This window comes from Grammomys surdaster, unplaced genomic scaffold (assembly GCF_004785775.1).
Source record: "Grammomys surdaster isolate TR1022 unplaced genomic scaffold, NIH_TR_1.0 143, whole genome shotgun sequence".
Classification (NCBI taxonomy): Eukaryota; Metazoa; Chordata; class Mammalia; order Rodentia; family Muridae; genus Grammomys; species Grammomys surdaster.
Genome location: NW_021604601.1, coordinates 6,840,638 through 6,859,889, shown reverse-complemented (window position 1 = coordinate 6,859,889; position 19,252 = coordinate 6,840,638). Strand labels below are relative to the sequence as shown.

Sequence of the window (19,252 nt, the reverse complement as noted above, 5' to 3'; positions counted from 1 at the left end):
AAAGGAAGCATGATCAGAAACAGAAATAGCCTGAGCGGTAACAGTTGTGGAGATATGCAGGGTTAGTCTTAGGCTGACAGTGACTCCGATTCAGGAAAGTAAGGATGCTATGGGCAAGGAGGGTCTCAGAATGTCACATGCCACCTGGCCTGGCAAGGGACTTCCTACTTAGTTTGGGTTTTCTCAGAGATTACATTAAAAGTTTGGTTATATGCAGAATCTTTTGTGTACATTTAATGTTTACAGGCTTAGTTGAATTAGCTCATTTTCATACACTTCATTCTGAATCCTCAGTCTTTCACTATACAGTCTCTTAGTATGTTATGTTGACTCTTCTAGATAGAAATCAAAAGTTATGGTAAATCCAATGTAGAATACAAGTCATTCTGACTGTCAGAATTAGGTTAGTATGCTGTTTGTTAAGTCCTAAGCTATCGCAGTATTCTCTACTACCTAACCCCTCGCTGTGTTGACAGAAACACGATGGTTTCATCAGCCAATGCCATGTCAGCTCTTCAGTGCTCACATGGCGTTCAGCTTTTCCCACCCAGTAATGCTAGGCAGGCTTAGGATTTTTAGGTTTGCTGCCCTGAAGTTTATGAGCTCATTTATTGACCTTTTGTAAACTAGATGCTTTCTGATGCAGCACCTGGAAAACTCCGAATTATTCATGGAGATGTGTTGACATATAAGATAGAAAAGGCTTTTCCAGAGAACATTAGAAGACAGTGGGAAGAGGGTAAGTACCTTTGGTTTGGGAGTAGGAGGTTGGTAGGTTCGTTCATTTGATATTCTCTCTCTCTCTCTCTCTCTCTCTCTCTCTCTCTCTCTCTCTCTCTCTCTGTGTGTGTGTGTGTGTGTCTGTGTGTGTGTGTGTATTTGGTCATTTATATCACAGATATTTGTTTCAGCGGTTGCATATCTATTATAACAAAGTGCCTGTGTTTATATATTTCTATTAAATTTACCTGAACAAAATTAAATGCTATGCATTGTAACTTTTTTAAGCTTTCATATTTTCTTCCAAAATATAATTAGTTTTTCTGATTTATATTTCTAAGACAGAGCCTCACATTGTAACCGAAGGTGGCCCAGAACTCCTCATGTGTACCCAGGCTGATCTTGACTTGAGAGCCCTCCTGTGTTAGCCTCACAAATGCTGGTACTGCAGGTGTGCACTACCTGGTCAAGCTTACCCTAGTCCTAATAGCCTTGTCTCATAGCTTCAAGTTTTAGTTTATGTGCAAATAAACTTTGCTTTTATGATGCCACACAAACTATTGTTACTATTTTTCAAGTTCTGTAAAGTAGGCCACCCATAGACCTTGATCTCTTTTTCCTTTGTCTTTACAGTGACTCTGACTAGCCAAGGCACTGTTCTTCAAGGACAGATGTTTCCTGACTACTACAGTATCCAGCTCTTAAAGAAGTCAGATAATATAGGGCATATGAATTGCTAACAGAAACTCTCAGAACAACAGGAAGAGGGATTTTGACAGATCTAGTCACCCTGTGTCCCTGGCCTCCTCAGGGTCAGGCGCCTTCTGAGTAGCTTGTGTTAATAGTCTCCACCTTCAAACTGACCCTCTGGGCATAGAGCCGCAGTTGTCACTGGCTCACAGCCACCTCTGCATCCGCCATGCAGTTGTCATATATCACCCTCAAGACTTCTGTGCACCAGTTCCCGATTGTCAGAGTCCACCATTCTCCTCAGCGTCTGGGAGCTTATTCTCACTTTTCCTTGTCAGTGGTTTGGAGGTTTGGTGTTTGTGGTTTTTTGTTTTGTTTCTTTTTAAGCCACTTCTTGTTTGTTTGAGTCTGAGATTTTCTTTGAGACATCTTCACATTGTAAAGGCTTTGCCTAGATTACTCTATCCCTCTTGTTTTATTTACCTAAATATTTTAAGCATTCATTCAGATCTTAGACTCAGCTTGTATCCCCCAACTGGGTGTCTGATGATCTGACATCCCAGAGGTATTTTAAACTCATCATGTCTAAAGAAAATTATTTTTTTCTTCAAAACACCTCATTTTGCAAACTTTCTTAGAACTTTTTCCTCAATAAATACAAAGCTAATTGTGGGGGAGATGTATTTAAAGAGAACTGAAAAATACCGAGTTGTCTTTTCTTATGCCTTGATTCTCATAATATCCAGTTAAATTTACATTTAATTAAGATCATATTCAGAATATACTCACGTACTCATTCCAAATTGTCTTCTCCCCCTGTTCCCACCAAACAGATCCTCCAAATGTACATATTATTGGAAATCTGCCTTTTAGTGTTTCAACTCCACTGATTATCAAGTGGCTTGAAAATATTTCTCTTAAAAATGGCCCTTTCGTTTATGGCAGAACTAAGATGACATTAACGTTTCAAAAGGAAGTGGCTGAGGTAAGTCTCTTCTTTTTCTGGACATTTCATGGTATGACCAGATTCCCAAACAAAGTACTATTTTATATTCATCCTTAGTAGGATATATTTACCACTGTGTTTTCTATGGTAAGGCTTTTCCATTACAAACAGAAAAACCATCCAAAAGATAAGACATGTAATGAAGATAAACAGACATGACTACTAGAATGCTCCCAGTAGAGACTATGAATTATACTTGTCAGCCGAGGAAGGCGCTCACGGGCACACAGTACCTACCTTCCTCAGTGGTGCCTGCTCATGGCCTGAGTAGTCTAAGTTTAGAAAGTGAACCTCTGTGGTGAACAAGGGCAGCTTGCAAGACATGACAGCAAAGGTGAGCTTAAGGAAAAGATCTGCCTCCTACAGCCTGACCTCCCTCACTCTGATTGCATCTCCTCTCCGCTCCCTAATACCGAGGTAATAAGGACTGAGTTTTGGATTGTTCCCTTCTGTGGTCTTCTTATATAGATCTGTGTCCATGCATGTCATATACTTTGTTTGTCCACTCTTAAGCTTTCTTTAAAAAGCAATCATATGTGTGTGTTTATTGTAAACAACTTAGGATTCACACATGCTCATAGTTATAATTTTTTATATTGCTCTATGTCTTACCTACTCTTTCACTATTATAATCTGTCCAGTCTCATAGCTGAGGACCCAAGGCTCATTTCAGTTCTGTAGTGTTATGATCAAAACTGTCAATGAAAGTTCTTAGGCACAAGGGCAAGCTTTGGATGAGATATGTGCTCAGAAGTGGAAACACAAGCTTCATTCTTGTTAGGTCATTCTAAACTGTTCTGCAGGCATCCGGGCTTCATATTCCTCCCTACAATGTGTGCATGAGTTCATTTTGCTCCATATTTTTGCCAGCTCCAGGTAGTACTAGACTTATACATTTTTTGTTAATCTAGGAATAATGGGGTTGTCTTAGTTAGGGTTCTACTGCTGTGAAGAGACACCATGACCAAGGCAACTTTCATAAGGACAACATTTAATTGGGGCTGGCTTACAGGTTCAGAGGTTCAGTCCATTATCATCAAGGCAGGATCATGGCAGAATCCAGACAGACATGGTTTTGGAGGAGCTGAGAGTTCTACATCTTTATCTGAAGGATGCTAAGACTGACTTCCAGGCAGCTAGGACGAGAGTCTTAAAGCCCACACCCACAGGGGCACACCTACTCTAACAAGGCCACACCTCCAAATATTGCCACTCCCTGGGCTAGGCATACTCAAACAGGTTTGTTGTACTAATTTTTGTCTTTGCAGAATTTTTTAAAAATTGAGCAACATTGTATCTCTGGGTATTTTACATTGAACTGCTTGTCCTTGCTGATTGCTCCGTTGGATCATCTTCTGTTTGCTGGTGTGCAGTTACTACATAGTCTCTGTACTAGGCCCTTATTACTGCACTGGACTGCAGGTTTCCTTTCTCTATGCTTAGATTCTCATCGTCTCTTTACAGTGTCTTTTGAGAATCTGACATTTTCTTTACTTTTACTTTTTTACTAATGTATATGAATTATACAGAATAATGGGCTTCGTTCCGACACGTTCACACACACTTAGATAATGCACTTTGATTCTGTTCACACACAGATGCCCCATTACACTCTCATCATTCTCCACCCTCTCTCTCATCTCCTTTCTTAAAGATCAGACTTCTCCATTTTTAATTTATGGCTATTTCATATCTTACTGAAGAAATCATTTTATGTCTAGAGATCATAAAAGTCTCTTTCTGTTCACTTTTCTGTCCATAATTCACTTGGGATTGATTTTTGTGTACAGTAAAAGTAAATTGTGTTTTACTCTTGTTAGCATATAAATCTCAGCGCATTTATTATCATCTGCCCTTCACTGGGCTCTTATCAGTAGCACTCTGCAAAAGCCCAGATAAGCATTGCTGTGATTAAAGACACCAGAGAAATGATGGTGTCCCAGGAACAGCAGCTCTGTGGGGTAGAGACGGGAGACCAGGAGGAACCCCCAGGTCAGACAGGTCAGTTAAGACAGGAATTTGACCAAATACTTGTCATGCTTACATGTATTGAGGGAATAGTTACACAAGCTTAGGAAAGTCTAAGACTGAATTACTGATAAATAGATGGAATATCAAGTACAGGTGGGGGTGAAGCAGCAAAAAGGAATACCGTAAAGACAAAGGGCACAGCTGAGTGGATAGGGTGCTAGCTCTGATTATACCACATTGCTACATCTGTTCTCTTCTGCTCATGGATTATTTGGTATATTTGTTCTTGAACAACACAATAGAAATCCAAAACACTGAGCTCTCATCCTTCTTTGAGGAAAGAGCAGGGGAGCAGAGGCTTGAGTAGTGGAGTCATGTTCTCAGTGACTTAGCTGGCAGCTGCGGCTTTAATGATAGTGTTGTTTTGACTTCATCGTAGGCAATTAGTTTTCTTCAACAAAGCTTTAGTTAAGTTTTTGCATGAATATAGAGTTTGTATCAAGTTTATAATTTGTGGAATGCATTAGAAGTATGGGTAATACTGGTCCTTTTGGCAGACTTTGACATTTTTGCAGGTGAGAGTTTCAAGGGAAGACTGGGTGGTAGTATTGTCTAACGCAATCCTGTGTGTAGTATTCTGTATTTTAGCCACAGAATGTATTTTTTAATCTCAACTTCTTTGTGAATTATAAAACAGAATCAAATAAGCACCTTCCTGTTATTCTCTTCTCTAAGACTATAGGATCTAAATGTGAGGATTCAGCCTGGCACATTAAAGGGCATGTAAATGCCATTACAGCTCAGAAAACGGAGTCCAACTGTGTAGCAGTAGTTGAGAGTGTAACACATCCCATCTAATGGTCTCTGTATAATATAGTTAAGACTGGCTTGGAGTGCTTTATCGTCTTCTGTGGGTTGTAGAATACCCGAATTTGAACCCAGGCCATCTGTTTCTAGTAGAGCCATGAAATTCAAGTTCTCCATTTTGCTAGGCTTATGTGTTTTTTAAGTGGGTCCAACATCAACCTCTGTTTTCTATCATTTCCAGGAGACTTTGGCTGATGATGCTTACAGCCCTAGTGGGAAGATGTCACCCTTCTATTAATGACATGAAGTTCATTGTCTCTGGTTAGAGACTGTGTAACTTCTCAAGTACAAGTATAATTTTCCAACTTACAGTTATTTTAGATGAATAACAGAAACAGATAAAAGTAAAGGAAATACTGTCCTTGGGAGTTCTTTCCTGCCTTGTTTTCTAATCCTTAGAGCAACTTTTAGAATGTAAGGGTTAGTGGTGTTCTTTTACTGAAAAAATAACTCATTTGTTCTCCTGGCTTTTTATTGTGAAAAATCACCTATTGATGAACTTTTGTGTTCATAGCTTTATCTGAGCTATGTCAAACATAAAAAATGGTAATTCATATAAAATGGTTAATAGGCCATTAACATCTGAGGGTAGCTTTTAGTATAAAGTCTTTGCAGGCTTTCTGGACTGTGACTTGAGTTTTTGTTCAATGGATTAGCAGTTCTGAGTGCTGCTTTATTCTAAACTAAAACCTAAGGCTCACATTTTCATCTCCACAACCTGGTATATTTGCTATGGAGACTGACTAAGTCTAGATTATGAATTAGAACACCCCCTCTGACTGTACAAAGTGCTTCGTGCTCAGAGTAAAATATATTTAACTATGCTTTAAGTCAAATTAAAATAATTCCACCCCTTTCAAGTTTAATTTTTAGTTAAAGTAATTTTTGAATTCCCCATTGGAAATGTATCTTTCAAATGTAAAGTAGCATATTAGCTACGTCTTAAGGAAATCCAGGATGGCTAATTCTTGGGTTCATTTTTAAGGTTCATGGTTCTATTCTTGCTGGATTTTAGTTTTAAAGATCTGCTTTATCACTGGGCATAGTGAATTGTACCTGTACTCCCAACACTTAGGCGGCTAAGACAAGAGGATTTATTTGAGAATATATACATCTATTTTATATTATACTGAAGAACATTTTCTGTGTCTTACATGCTATAGCAACTCATTGTCTTGAACTCAGTTTTCTCCTACTGTCTAACTTTCCCAGTGCATAGATGGGAAGGGGGTAGAAGGCTGCACTGAGATGGGGGATGGTGTCTGGATGTCAAGGGAGAAGCTGAGATCGCCAGACATGGCATAGGGGATTCCTCCACTTCCCATTCAAAACCCCTTCATTTGTTTTTGTTTGTTTCAAATTTTTTATGTATATAAATGTTTTACCTGTATGCATGTATGTGTACCACAACCATGTCTGGTGCCCAGGGGCCCCATTGGATCCCTTGATCCTGGAGTGCTCTAAACCACTGAGCCATCTCTTCAGCACTCCAAAATCTGATTTAATCTTACTTAAGGTAAAGTTCTAAAAAGGCAGATGATATGATTTTTCATGCCCAGAACAGTTTAGAAGAGCAACAGAAGGAGCTATTAGATTAGGCAATGTAAGTCAGTGAAACAAGAGGGAGAAAACCCCACCCACCGCTGCTGCTCTGAAAGCTGGTGATGTCCTAGCACGAATGTGCTACCATGTGCCAAGCTTCAGATGTTTCTACTCAGTACTAGAATTTGTGACCTTGGTCCTAACACAGTCTTGGAATGTCCTCAGAGCTCAAGGACACAGAAACACCATCCATTTAGAAAGATGAGGGATGCTTGTACCTATTTTTCTCAGTCCTACCCAATTTTAACATATATTCTAATGGCTTCAAAAACCAAATGCCATGCGTATGTTTGGAGCCTTCCTTCCCTATGTTTTGAACCATGTTAAAAGAGGTACTCATCATGCTCACACGGTCCCTGTTTGTATATTGTAGGTATATATCTAGGCACACTCAGAAACCCTAAGGTTTGTATGTAAGCATCATCAGATCGTGCTTGGTTTTGCCATTTTAAAAGCTATCCTCTGTTGGGGGTGTAACCTATGCTAGTAATCTCTTCTTACTCATTTTAATGGTTACTTCATAATTTTTTGGCAAAACTATTAGCCAGGTAGTGGAATTATAATGTTCCACTTTTGGGATAACATATACATACATACATACACACACACACACACACACACACACACATATATATATATATACTTGTGTAAGTATGTATGCTGTAAAACTTTAGCTTTTATTGCCAAATTATCATCCAACATGATTATATAGCAATTTCTGCCCTTTCCACCCTCACTTCCATGCATAGAATCCCTGTAGCTTCTACAGCTTTCCATCATTGACTGGTTATTTTTAATATTCCTTTTGAGTGTGGAATTATAGACTACTGTGGTTTTAATTTGCACATCTCTGCTTTATTGTAAGTATAGCATAGTTAATGGTTATAATTCATTTATTTGCTCTGTAATAATTTGCCTTATCAATCTTGCTGATTGTTTTGTTAATGCCTAGTGTGTGGGCATCACCTTTGTATGGTGAACGCTAATGCTTTGGCCCTCTAAATACATTCTCAATCTACAATATACCTTGAGAGTGTTTTAATTGAACTCAAAATAATTTTAACAGAAAAATATATTCAACTTTTGTAGCTTCTGGCTTTGCATCTTTAAGGCCTTCTTCTCCACTTTAGAGTCATAGATATTACTTGCAAAAGACTTAAATTTTGTTTTTCATTCACTGTTAATTCATTTACAGTTTGTCTTTTTTAATGGTAGACAGTTGGGACCTCTTATTTTCTCCTGCAAATGCTTAATTACACCTATACCAGTTAATGAATGGTTCCTCCTTTTGTTAAGACAGTCACATCTTATGTGTCAGATACTCACATGTACTTGGGTCTACATCTAAGGTTTGTCCTATTGGTCTGTTCATGTCTGCAGCAATACTGCCTTAATTTTGGTATCAGGTAGGCTGAGTCTCCCATGAGCACTGATGATATTTTTTAGGAGTGTTTTGGCCATTCTTAGTACTATATAATTTTTATCTGAAGTTTAATTTTACATATATATAGAAATTGAAGTTCTTTTTAGAAATCTGGTTGGAATTTTCATGCAAATTGTATTTTATTTAACAATTTGTCATGTACTTAATTCATTTCAAAATAAGTGGTTGGTTAAAAGAAAAAGTCCTAATTTTTTGCATAAATTACTTGTCACGAACAGCCTGTATTTCAAAGGTTCTTAAATATTCAAGGCTTTATTTTATTTATGGAACTATCTGTAAAATTATCTTTATAGTTCTTGGTTATTTGCTAAATTTTTAATAAAATGTTTATTGACTAGTTGCTTTATGTAAGACTTTCTGTTATAGAATATAATAATGGCTTGAAAGTCTCCAACAATCACCAGTAGTTTGCCTTTGTGATTTTTTTTCCAGTGCATTATAGATGATATAATTGATGCTTCTACAGTATGTCTCAGTTAATAATGATGCTTTTTCCCTAAGTCTACATGTTTTATGTCACAAAGTATGGAAAGGGTGTGTGTGCGTGTGCGTGTGCGTGTGCGTGTGTGTGTGCGTGTGTGTAAAATAATATAAATACTTTGTCTTTAAAACTGAGCAAGTTTGGCTTTGTTCTTTCTAGTCAGATGGGATTAACTGTTTTCTAAAACTTATCTTTTGGCCATCTGTAGAGACTTGTAGCCACTACAGGAAGCAAACAGCGCAGTCGTCTTTCCATCATGGCCCAGTACCTCTGCGATGTTAAACACCTCTTTACAATTCCAGGAAAAGCTTTTGTTCCCAAACCAGAGGTAAGTATTTGCTCTTTATTTTCATATGAGTGTGAACTGTTGTAGTATTTGCTCCACTGAAGATATTTCATAGGAAATGACCTCTAAGATCTAAAACCTATATACATACTATATATACCACAATTGTTTTCCTTCTACTTCTCTTGAATAAGAATTTGAAAAAAATCACATCTTTTTTTGTTTTTAGTTACTGGTGTGTGTGGAGGGCAAAGGCATATGTTCAGGACATATACATCCCATGCTGTGAATGTGGAGGTCAAAGGACAGCTTGGTGGAGCAGGTTTTTTTCCTTCTACCTTTAAGTAGGTTTTGACCTTAGGTTGCCTGGCTTGTATCTTTCCCCACTGAGGTCTCTCCAGCCCCACAACAATCTCTTACCTGAAGAGCTCTTATGCCAGCTGTCCTCTTCCCCTAGGTCAGGTGATAAGTGTCAGGGTTTGTATAGTAGTGGTGGTCACCATCACTATCATCACTGCCTTCTACTCTAAAGTATCCTATGAATGGAAGTTAGGTTACATGGTCACCACCACCAGACCTTGAGAAAATAGTGAAATAGTTTTGTGGTTTCTGAGAAAGTTCTCTAATTGACACCTACTAGACATTTATTTAGTATGAGTGTTTTTGGCAACATTTTTAAGCTGGTGTGTATTTTAGAAACACTCACTGTTTGGTAAGTTATTAAAGAGTATGAACCTTGCAGCATCAGCACCTCCTTGGACCAAGTTTCCAGTAACAGAATGGCATATAAATCATATCCAGATCACAGCTGTGAATTTGTATGCATATACAAATATATATATATATGCGTGCATAAGTGGTCAGTAGATAAAAGTTAACCATGATTTTAGAAAAGATTTTTACTTTTATATTGGTAATAAGTTAGAGCATAATTTATTAAAATTTCCTAACTACGATTATTTTGGAACCAGATAATCTTATGTTGCAAGATTTGTCCTGTATATTGTTAAAATCTTCTCTGACCTCTTCCCACTGGATTCCAGTACCATTGCCTCCGTTGTGACAACCCAGCATGTCTTCAGGCACTGCTTTTTGTGCTCTGTGGGCTAATTCACCCCACTGAAACCCAGCAGAGAGGAGTCAAAGCTGCCCGGGCTGTGACTGCTCCTGCATAGCGTTTCCTCCAGTGTTCACCCTGTTCACCTCCCCATCAACATTTCCAGTCCATACAGAATTGACCTTTATTTGGTATAAATCAGCTGCTGCTTGAGAGTATCAAACATTCCTCTTTTTAGTTAAGAAGAAAGTATTTGAGACAGAGTATTACCTGGACTATATTAAATGACATTTTAACACAGAACTCTGAGCCACATAGCCTGCCTAAATACTGATACATTAAGTAAAATAAATGAGCCCTATGGGGACCAAAGCAGTTCTGTCACATCATTTGTCTATAGATAGTCTTTATTAGAAATCTTTTTAATATAACACTTTCTTTCTTTAGAAAGTATTTGACCACCTACAAGGAAATCCATTTTAAATAATCATTTAAACTTGTACTGAAATGGCCTCCCATGTTCTCACAGGAAGCAGGGCCTTTTTATTTTTGCTGTCCTGTTATAGCATGACTATTTCAGAGCATGAAAATCCACTAAGTAAATGGAGTTAAAGTACTTTAGTCTCTTTTCTGTATACACTTCTAAGTTATTAATGTGCAGTCTTTTTTCTTTAGCAGTTCTATTATGAGCAATTAGTAAGCATAAACTAGCAAATAGATTACTAGAAAAGCTACAGTGTTACTTTGCAGCCATGAAAAATCTAAATCTTTGTTAGAATATTTGAATTACATGTCACAATTTATATGCATACTTTAAAAACATTTCTTTAAAACTTACTTTCTATTAATTAACTGAAGATGCTCATTTATAAGAGAACAGCAGTGTTTTTGTTAACTTGAATAAATTTTGAGGAAAAAAATACAACTGAGCATAGTGGAGTATGTGTATAAAGCCCAGCACACAGGAGGCAGTCTGGCTTATCCAATAAGACCCCGTCTCAAAAAACTGGAACTTAGTCAAACAGTGATAGAGATGAGATTCATTGGGATGGGGTAAACCTGAGTAACTGGAACAATGAATGTAATTGTTTTCTGGATACAGAAGAGGACAGTCCTTGGGTAATTTGAAGCAAGCAGGGCTCTTCATTCATTTTCTTCATTCTAATAAAGTTTCACAGGCTCTCCCAAGCCTCACTCATGTTCATTGCACAGCTCTTTACACGTAGTCCTTCAGATTGTATGATAGCCTGTTCTTTGGCTGCCAAGTAGAGGTAAGTTTCTGCTTGGGAGTGTAGATCCATGGTTCTCGGTTCTTTTTTATATAAGAAGTGCAGAAAATAATACCAGAGATAAGTAGTAGCATCGCTGAAATGAACCCAACGTACACGGCTCCTCCAGGTTCATACTTGTGGCTTTCCGGAATGGTCAGATCCAAAAAGTTTGCTATGATCTCTTTGGTGTACCACACTGTTGGGATTAAACCAGAGATCCCTGCAGTGATGAAGCAGACTCCTCCAGCAAAGGAAATTTGACTCTTGGTGTGTGTGTCTCCTCCTAAGTGAGTGCATTTCATTCCTACTATTGAAGTACAAATCCCCAAAGCCGACAGAACACAAGCCAGGACCATGGTGGCCCTCGCAGTCTGCACGTGGACGGGGAGCGACAGAATGGAGTATTTCAGAGTGCAGCTAAACATCCCAGTGCTATACCACGTGCAGTCCATCCACAACCCATGCACCTGTATAATAGCAGTTACAATGTTGGAGCCTGCATCTGCATTAACCTTCCAGTTTGGCATCAGAGTGGCAGCGAGTACTCCAGACACCCCAGACACAGCCAGGATGAAAGCAAGGAGCTGGAGACTGGCTGAGGCCATGATGTTACTCTTACTTCTGTTCTCCTAGAAGATCCCAGTGGGTAATTGTGCTGCGTGGTCAGATCTGTAGCTATTCCTGTGCAGTTGAGACCCACATAACAAAAGCTATGGAAAGAAGCAAAATCAGGATTGGGGGAGGAAGAAGAATAAAAAAATAAAAAGGCTTCACACAGAGCCAGAATACACTGACTAGTAAGCACCCTGGGATCCATGCTGCATACATGCACAGACATGCACAGAGTGGGTGAGGATGCTGCAGGCTTGGAGACAAAGGTTCATAGTGGGCTTGGGGACTAGCATTCTATTGAGGGAGCATCGTGAGCAGTGTTTGATTTGTGGCATAGGTAGAGTCATCCATGTAAGTCCCTAAGTACACTGAAACTGTCTGTGAAGTGGACATTCACCTTGTGAGGCAGTTTAGACACTTCAAATTGTAGCTGTGGTATCTGATACAGACTTTTTTTTTTTTAGCATTGTAAACCACTTTATATAATTTTAAACAATAAAGAAAAACCTCAAATCTACCTCAAAATAATTTATAAATATTAGACAAGGTAAGAACTGAAAAATGGTTTGAATTAAATTTTTATTCAGCTTATGACCCAGTATAGTTTTTGAAGGAGAAAGGAAAATAGAAGGAATTTAGAGTCCTGCACAGTCCTTCCGTAGGTTAGCATTTATTTAGCGTCATGTCCCTGGTACTAGCTTATGACAATGCAAGATCCTTTTTCCTTACCACCCGAATGCCTCCCAGTTACAATCCAGGGGAAGTGTTGAGACTCCAACACTGACTCCCTGAATAACTCAGAAACAGTGGCAGAGAATCTTGAAAGTGCCTGCCAGAAATAGCCACATTGTTGCCCTAGGGAAAATAATAAAATACCCCTTCCCCTTGTTTTACTTTGTAACTGCCTTTAAAAAGACGAAAGCACGTCTTAATTTCCATCTTCATATTCCTGTTCCAGCATTATGCATTCCATCTGATAGTATGTACTGCTCTCTTTGAGAAACAAGTAGTGCTCTTTGGAGTGTTGCCACACAGGCGTTTCTCTTTCTGAAATAACTAATGACAAACTGCAGCGACTGTTGTGATTCTTACACACACTTCAACCCAAAGAGCCTAGAGATGATTCTTGGTTTCATGTTATGTCTCTGGACTTAATTATCCTAACAGAAAATGGGATGTTTGGATTGTTTTCTTTTCTCTTCCTTCCTTGAACTGAGTGAATTAATTTTTTTAGGATCCTAGAGCTGAAGGACACCTCAGCTGTCATCTAGAGTGTGATTGTTTGGTAGCATCAGTGGACTCAGGTGGAAGCACCCATGCCTGCCACGGTCTTCTACTGGCCTGCCGTGTGCAGCTTGTTCCTGTCTACTCCTACCCCACTCCCTCTGTACTTCCTGCCACCATGTCTGTCCTACTGCAGCACTACATCAGAGACAGAAGCACCTGTCTGCTCCTTTCCTCTCCATGGAAACAGAGGCCTGCACGGGGTACAGATAGGGCTAATGGTTTGGCTTTCCTTCTTGCCAAGAGGCTGATGTGTGGCATTTGTTAAATACATAAATTGACACTACTCCAGGCCTGTGTGGAAAGTATAAACCTGCCATAGCGGTAATTGAGTCTCTAAGACATCAGATCCTACTCTGCCTGGATTGAGTTCTGTTTTGTCAATCCCATGATTTTAAGGAATTACATTCTTGAGTCAGCCTGTGTACAAGCGTGATATGACCTTAGGACTTAATCTGCTGGGGGGGGGGGACAGATTATTTCTTTGTTTTCCAGATGTCCTAGCTATAACCAAAACAGAACAAAAATTAAAGGCTTGCAGGGAGGAGCACACTTGTGCATATACAGTTTTATACCAGTTGTTGTGAATTCACGCATCAGTCTGTGAGACGACAGACCATTTCCAGCCCAGGAGTTTCCTGCAGTTGAGACCAGTGTTAACACTGCCTGAGATGATCTTGATGTCTACGTTCACCTTTGCTTTGATGGAATAACTTATATGTTAATCTGTCTATAGCCACCTTTGCCATTATAGCTTTCTTTCCATCAAACAATACATTTCCTAAATATACACATACATTTTGGCGTCATATAGATCAATAGTCAGTTGCTGACATAATTAACAAGTCCGGGCAGCAATTAATTGCTGTCAGGCAAAAAGCAAGTAACGAGAAAGATATTGCATCTAGTTAGCACAGTACTTGGTTCCTGCACAAGATGACTTAACATCCTTCTTGTGCATAGAGAATTATCAAAAAAAAAAAATTCTGTAAGGTGCCCTGCAGACTTTCCTCTCCAGTCACACGAGTGATAGTTTACACAGCCTGTCCCCTCATGTCACTCAGCTGGAAGATCAAGGCACACTTAAGTTCAGCAGTTGTGCTAACAGCAGTAGTGAGGAGATAGGAAAGCACGGGGGCCTCAGGTGGGAACTTGAGTCTTGAGAACACTTATATTTCCAGAGCACATCACGTTGAGAACAGAACCTTAAAATATGTCCAATTTATGAACTACTTGCCAATGTAGGGTTTTTTTCAAATTTAAAACTAGTTTACCAGAAAAGATTCATTCATACCAAAAATATTTAAAACAGATCTGTAACTTCTAATTCAACTGAAGCAATACTCAGAGTTCTGTACTTAGATTGTCTGAACAATCTAGAAGCTTCCATACCTTTTGCCAGTAGCCCTCACAGTCTTAACTCCACTCTGCGTTGACTCCTGGTATCTTCAGTGTCTGGTGCAGAGAAGCCGCATGTAGGAGGCTGGGCTTGAGAGTCTGAACATTGTCTGTGAAGTGCCGACAAGTAAGGGTGAAAATATCAAATAAAGAGATGAGAGGTGAAAACTGCTGATGATGCAGGAAGATAAATACCAGGTTCTCTCTCGGGGTTTGAGCTGTGGGAGAATTAAGACAGGAGAGGCGGAGAAGGGAGGGAGTTGTTGTTACAGCAGGATTTGTTGAAACCTAAAAGCTGAAAATGCCTTTGTGTTGCTGTATACAGAGGAGGGATTATTTGGGTGCTCACAAAAAGGCCTTTTCACTTAATATTATGTTTTAGTCACACAGTTATAATTTAGTTTTGAATTTTTGTCAGTGTTGGAAGATACAATTTTATGTTCTCGGTTAAAGAATGCCATTTGAAATATTTTTAACTGGACTGCTTTGCAAATTATAGTTAAGACTATCACTTTAATATTTATCCTGTTGCTGTTATCATGTGTGAAAGAAACTGAGACTCCAAAACCTGTTAACTTTTAAAAACCACTCAGAAGGAATTTTTCTTTAAAATTTTTAGTTAATAAAAGAAAGCCCAGCAACAGCTTTTGACTAGAATATGATCCACCTTCAGAAATGTTTGTTCTGCCTCAAATTTTTTTCTCTCCCCTGAGAAAGTCTTACAGTATAACTGTGTAAGTTAGACTTTAGAGAATGAGAGAAATTATATAAAATGATATAATGAAGCATGGCAGATAACAGCTATGGCCATGAACATTTATGCAGATGCATCTCTGGATTAAGTTATCTTTTTATCTTAATAGTTTTAATTTTACAAATTATAAATTATATAGCCTCCGGGTACAAAGCAATCTTTTGGTTAGATTTTTAATTTTACATTTTTTTTGAAAATAGTTTTCCCCTCTCTTAACTCTTCTTAGACTCTTCCCACGTCACCACCAACCCAAATCCACAACCTTTCTCTCTTTCTTTCATTAGAATTCAAACAGTATCTACAAAAGAACAATAATAATGATAATAAAATAACATAAAAATAAGCCAGGCAGTTGTAGCACATTCCTTTAATGCCAGCACTTGGGAGGCAGAGGCAGGCAGATCCCTCCAGCCCAGTCTACAGAGTGAGTTCCAGGACAGCCAGAGCTACACAGAAAACCTGTCTCGAAAAACCAATAATAATAATAATACACATCAGAATAGGACAAAACAAACAGAAAAACAAAAACCACAAGAAACAGACACTAAAACATGTCAGATGTTAGTATTAGCAGTTAATAATAAAACATCTTTAAAATATTTGGATTTTCCTAGTGTTTTGTGGTTTCAGCTCAATCTTTTGCAACTTTGGCATTACTATTTTTCTCCTTTAGACATCTCAAGTCTGGAATTTTTAAAGCTGTAATTCCCTTTAATAAAGATGTGAACGATTCTGTAGGTGTTTGCTGGGGTGTAGTTTACTTGTAGATGCTAGTGGTAACAGCACTGTTATTACTGTTGCTTCAGAAGCAGCCTGGCAGCTCCCTTCAGTGTTTGTTTGACTCCGTACTGAGGCCCATTGAAATGCAGACACCCTTTAGCTAGCAGATGAGAAGCAGACAGACTGACCACCTCTAGGCTCTGACAGCCTGCTGAATGAAACTTAAGTTGGGGCATATTTAGAAGTGTAGTGAAACATTATAACTTTATCGTTATCACCTTGTGGTGTGGATATTCTAGAGAAGTCTTTGAAGTTCATAGACTCTGTTCTAGATAAATCTTACACCCCCTTAGCTTAAGGCCTTCCCAGTGACCTCGCAAGTTGCGCTTCATCTGACTTGACAGGACTGGATCCATAGATACACAAAACTGTCCCCTTGCTTTCCCAAATGTGACTCTTCTATATGTAAAAGCTGACACTTCTCCACGTGTTGACTCTCAGTTCCTAAATGATATCCTCGTTTCTGTACACAGTGTGCATTCATTCAGTAAGCCGCTTTATTTCTGACTTTAAAGTAGCTCAGAGCCTCTCCTGCTGTGCTGTGACTCAGCAATATGGCAGTTCAGCCCTGCCATGGGGAAGACCTCTGACTACCTGATCATGGTAGGGTTCCAGAGCTACCTGTGATCCTGGTTCATAATGGGGACTAATAAGTATTAGATTAAAAAAAATCATTATTTTTAATATATAAAATATTAGTTAATTTATAAATTACTTTTGAATGATCAAAAAGTAATCATTTCTAAACAGGACTAGAATGTCCCAAGTTATTTTGTGTTATGGTTAGTATATGCTCGGCCCAGGGCGTGGCACTATTAGATGGTGTGGCCCTGTTGGAGTAGGCGTGGCCCTGTTGGAGTAGGTGTGTCACTGTGGGCATGGGCTTTAAGACTCTCATCCTAACTGCCTGAAGTCAGTCTTCTACTAGCAGCCTTCAGATGAAGATGTACAACTCTCAGCTCTGCCTGTACCATGCCTGCCTCGATGCTCCCACCTTGATGATAATGGACTGAACCTCTGAACCTGTAAGCCAACCCCAAATATATGTTGTCCTTTATAAGAGTTCCCTTGGTCATGGTGTCTATTCACAGCAGTAACTAAGACATTTTGGAATCCTTTAGTTTGTCATCTTTAATAATATCCACCCTTTATGAACTGAACTGCTGAGGCTGGGTACTGCTTAAGGCACTGTAACATTTGTAGCCGCGGGCGGCTACAAATTTGCAGACAACGTGTGAGGTAAAAGGAATCTATATTTTGCTGATAAGAAAACCCAGTTAGAGCTAAGTGACTTAATTGTGTTATAAAATTCCATTTTCATTTTTCTTATCTAAGAAAAACTTGTGAGATTCCTTTAATGTGTGGTGTGTATTAGTGATGCGAGCCTAGCTAATGCCAGTGGCTTCTCTTTCTGAATCAGTCACTGAAGTATTTATAAACACACCTCCATAGACCCAGCAGCATATTAAGCACACTGGTTTTTCTTCTGTTCTCTCATTACCTGATCCTAATAACCAATGACAGCGTCAGACAATGACAAGCTGTCACCATAGGAGAGGAAATCCGAGGATCCCCGAGGATGCGAGACATCCACAAGGATGTCAAAGGCCACTGCCAGCCCGTGGAGTTATGGGAACGTGTTTGTGGTAGGGCTGTGGACGACACAGTGCCTTGGTGCCATGACTTGAAAGCTGCATTTAAATGAGTCGTCTCTGGGAGGCTGCTGTAACAGAAGAAACAAAATCCAACTAAGTAAACAGCTGCAGGTGTACTTTGCAGGAAATAAATTCAAGAAAAGGGGTGTTTGTGAGGTCACAGATATGATTGAATATGTACAGTGTAGTCAAGGTCACCTACAGTCTATTAAAAAAGCAAGTACCATCTTTGCTTGCAGCCTATAGTAACATTAATAAGGAGACAGGCTTATCACATAAGAGGACTCAGGTCAGCTACTGTCAGTAGAAGGTCTCTGTAGGGAGCAGTTTAAGGTTGAAGTCCTATGGGAGGAGGAAGCTGGGGTTGATGTACTTTCTGGACACACTGAGTTTAGCTAAAGGAAGGTCAGTCGTTAATAATTCTTACCTGGACCTGAAAGGGACTTTCTGTACCATTCCACTGAGCATGACACAGGGGTAGGCTTTGCCATTTTTGTGAGTGAGGCATTGGAGTTCATGACGTGGTTGTGCTCATGTCACCTATATACATTCACTTAGAACTCCATCGGCTTCCCACAGGGGGCTTTTTTTTTTCTCTAACTAAAATTAACATCATTTCCCCTTCCTTTTCTTCTCTCTATTTCCTCCTGTACACCCTGCCCTCTTGTTCCCTCTCAAAGTCATGTTTACTTTTTCCTTATTTGTGTGTGTGTGTGTGTGTGTGTGTGCGTGCGCAAGTATGTGTACACGTATATGTGTTATATGTGTACACCTGGGTATCCACATGCACACAAGTACACCTAAATACATAAATACAACCTGCTGTTGCTTATATGTGTATGATTCCATGGCTGACCACTTGGTATTTGGATAACCAGTTAGAAGGCTCATTCCTAGGAAAGACTGTTTCTCCAGCTCTTGGCATTCTCTAGGTCTTTGTGTATTGGTGGGATGCCATAAGATATTCCCTTCCATGTTAGCATGTATGTTGGAGGTATTCTTCAGGGCTTGTTCCAGCAGGCACATTATTGAGGTATCATTAGTGAGGCTTCCCTGTCATTTCTATAAGACCCCAATCTCACAGCAGATTTACTGTCACAGCAGATTTCCTGGTCCTCTGACTCTTACAGTCTCTCTGCCCCCTCTCCTGAGACATTTCCTGAGCTGGGGTGGTGTTGCAGGTATATCAATTGAAGCCGAGAACCCCAAAATCACTTGTTCTTTTCATGACCAGTCATGGTTTTCTCTAATGATCTCTGTTGCTTGATGAGGGTAAGGCCTACTTTTACTTACTGTGGGTGTGAGGACATTTGGATGCACTTAGGAATTATGCTGTTTTAGTAAAGTAGTGGTAGTATATTGTATATTGACATC

The 19,252-nt window shown here is 39.2% G+C and overlaps 2 protein-coding genes across 2 annotated transcripts in view; one reads left to right on the top strand and one right to left on the bottom strand.

Moving 5' to 3' along the window:
• The window catches only part of Tfb1m (transcription factor B1, mitochondrial), a 35,352-nt gene that overhangs the window by 11,119 nt on the left and 4,981 nt on the right, over window positions 1-19,252 (top strand). The window contains exons 3-5 of the mRNA XM_028764323.1: window positions 631-739; window positions 2,244-2,395; window positions 8,990-9,109. Of these exons, the coding sequence (XP_028620156.1) occupies window positions 631-739; window positions 2,244-2,395; window positions 8,990-9,109 (381 nt within the window). The remainder of the gene's footprint in view (window positions 1-630; window positions 740-2,243; window positions 2,396-8,989; window positions 9,110-19,252) is intronic.
• Cldn20 (claudin 20) lies at window positions 11,341-12,000 on the bottom strand. Its single transcript, XM_028764324.1, has one exon. It carries the CDS (start codon window positions 11,998-12,000, stop codon window positions 11,341-11,343), a length of 660 nt encoding a protein of 219 aa, XP_028620157.1.

What these genes read in the sequence shown, in the direction of transcription:
- Cldn20 (XM_028764324.1), bottom strand. Translation starts at nt 12,000, where the DNA reads ATGGCCTCAGCCAGTCTCCAGCTCCTTGCTTTCATCCTGGCTGTGTCT.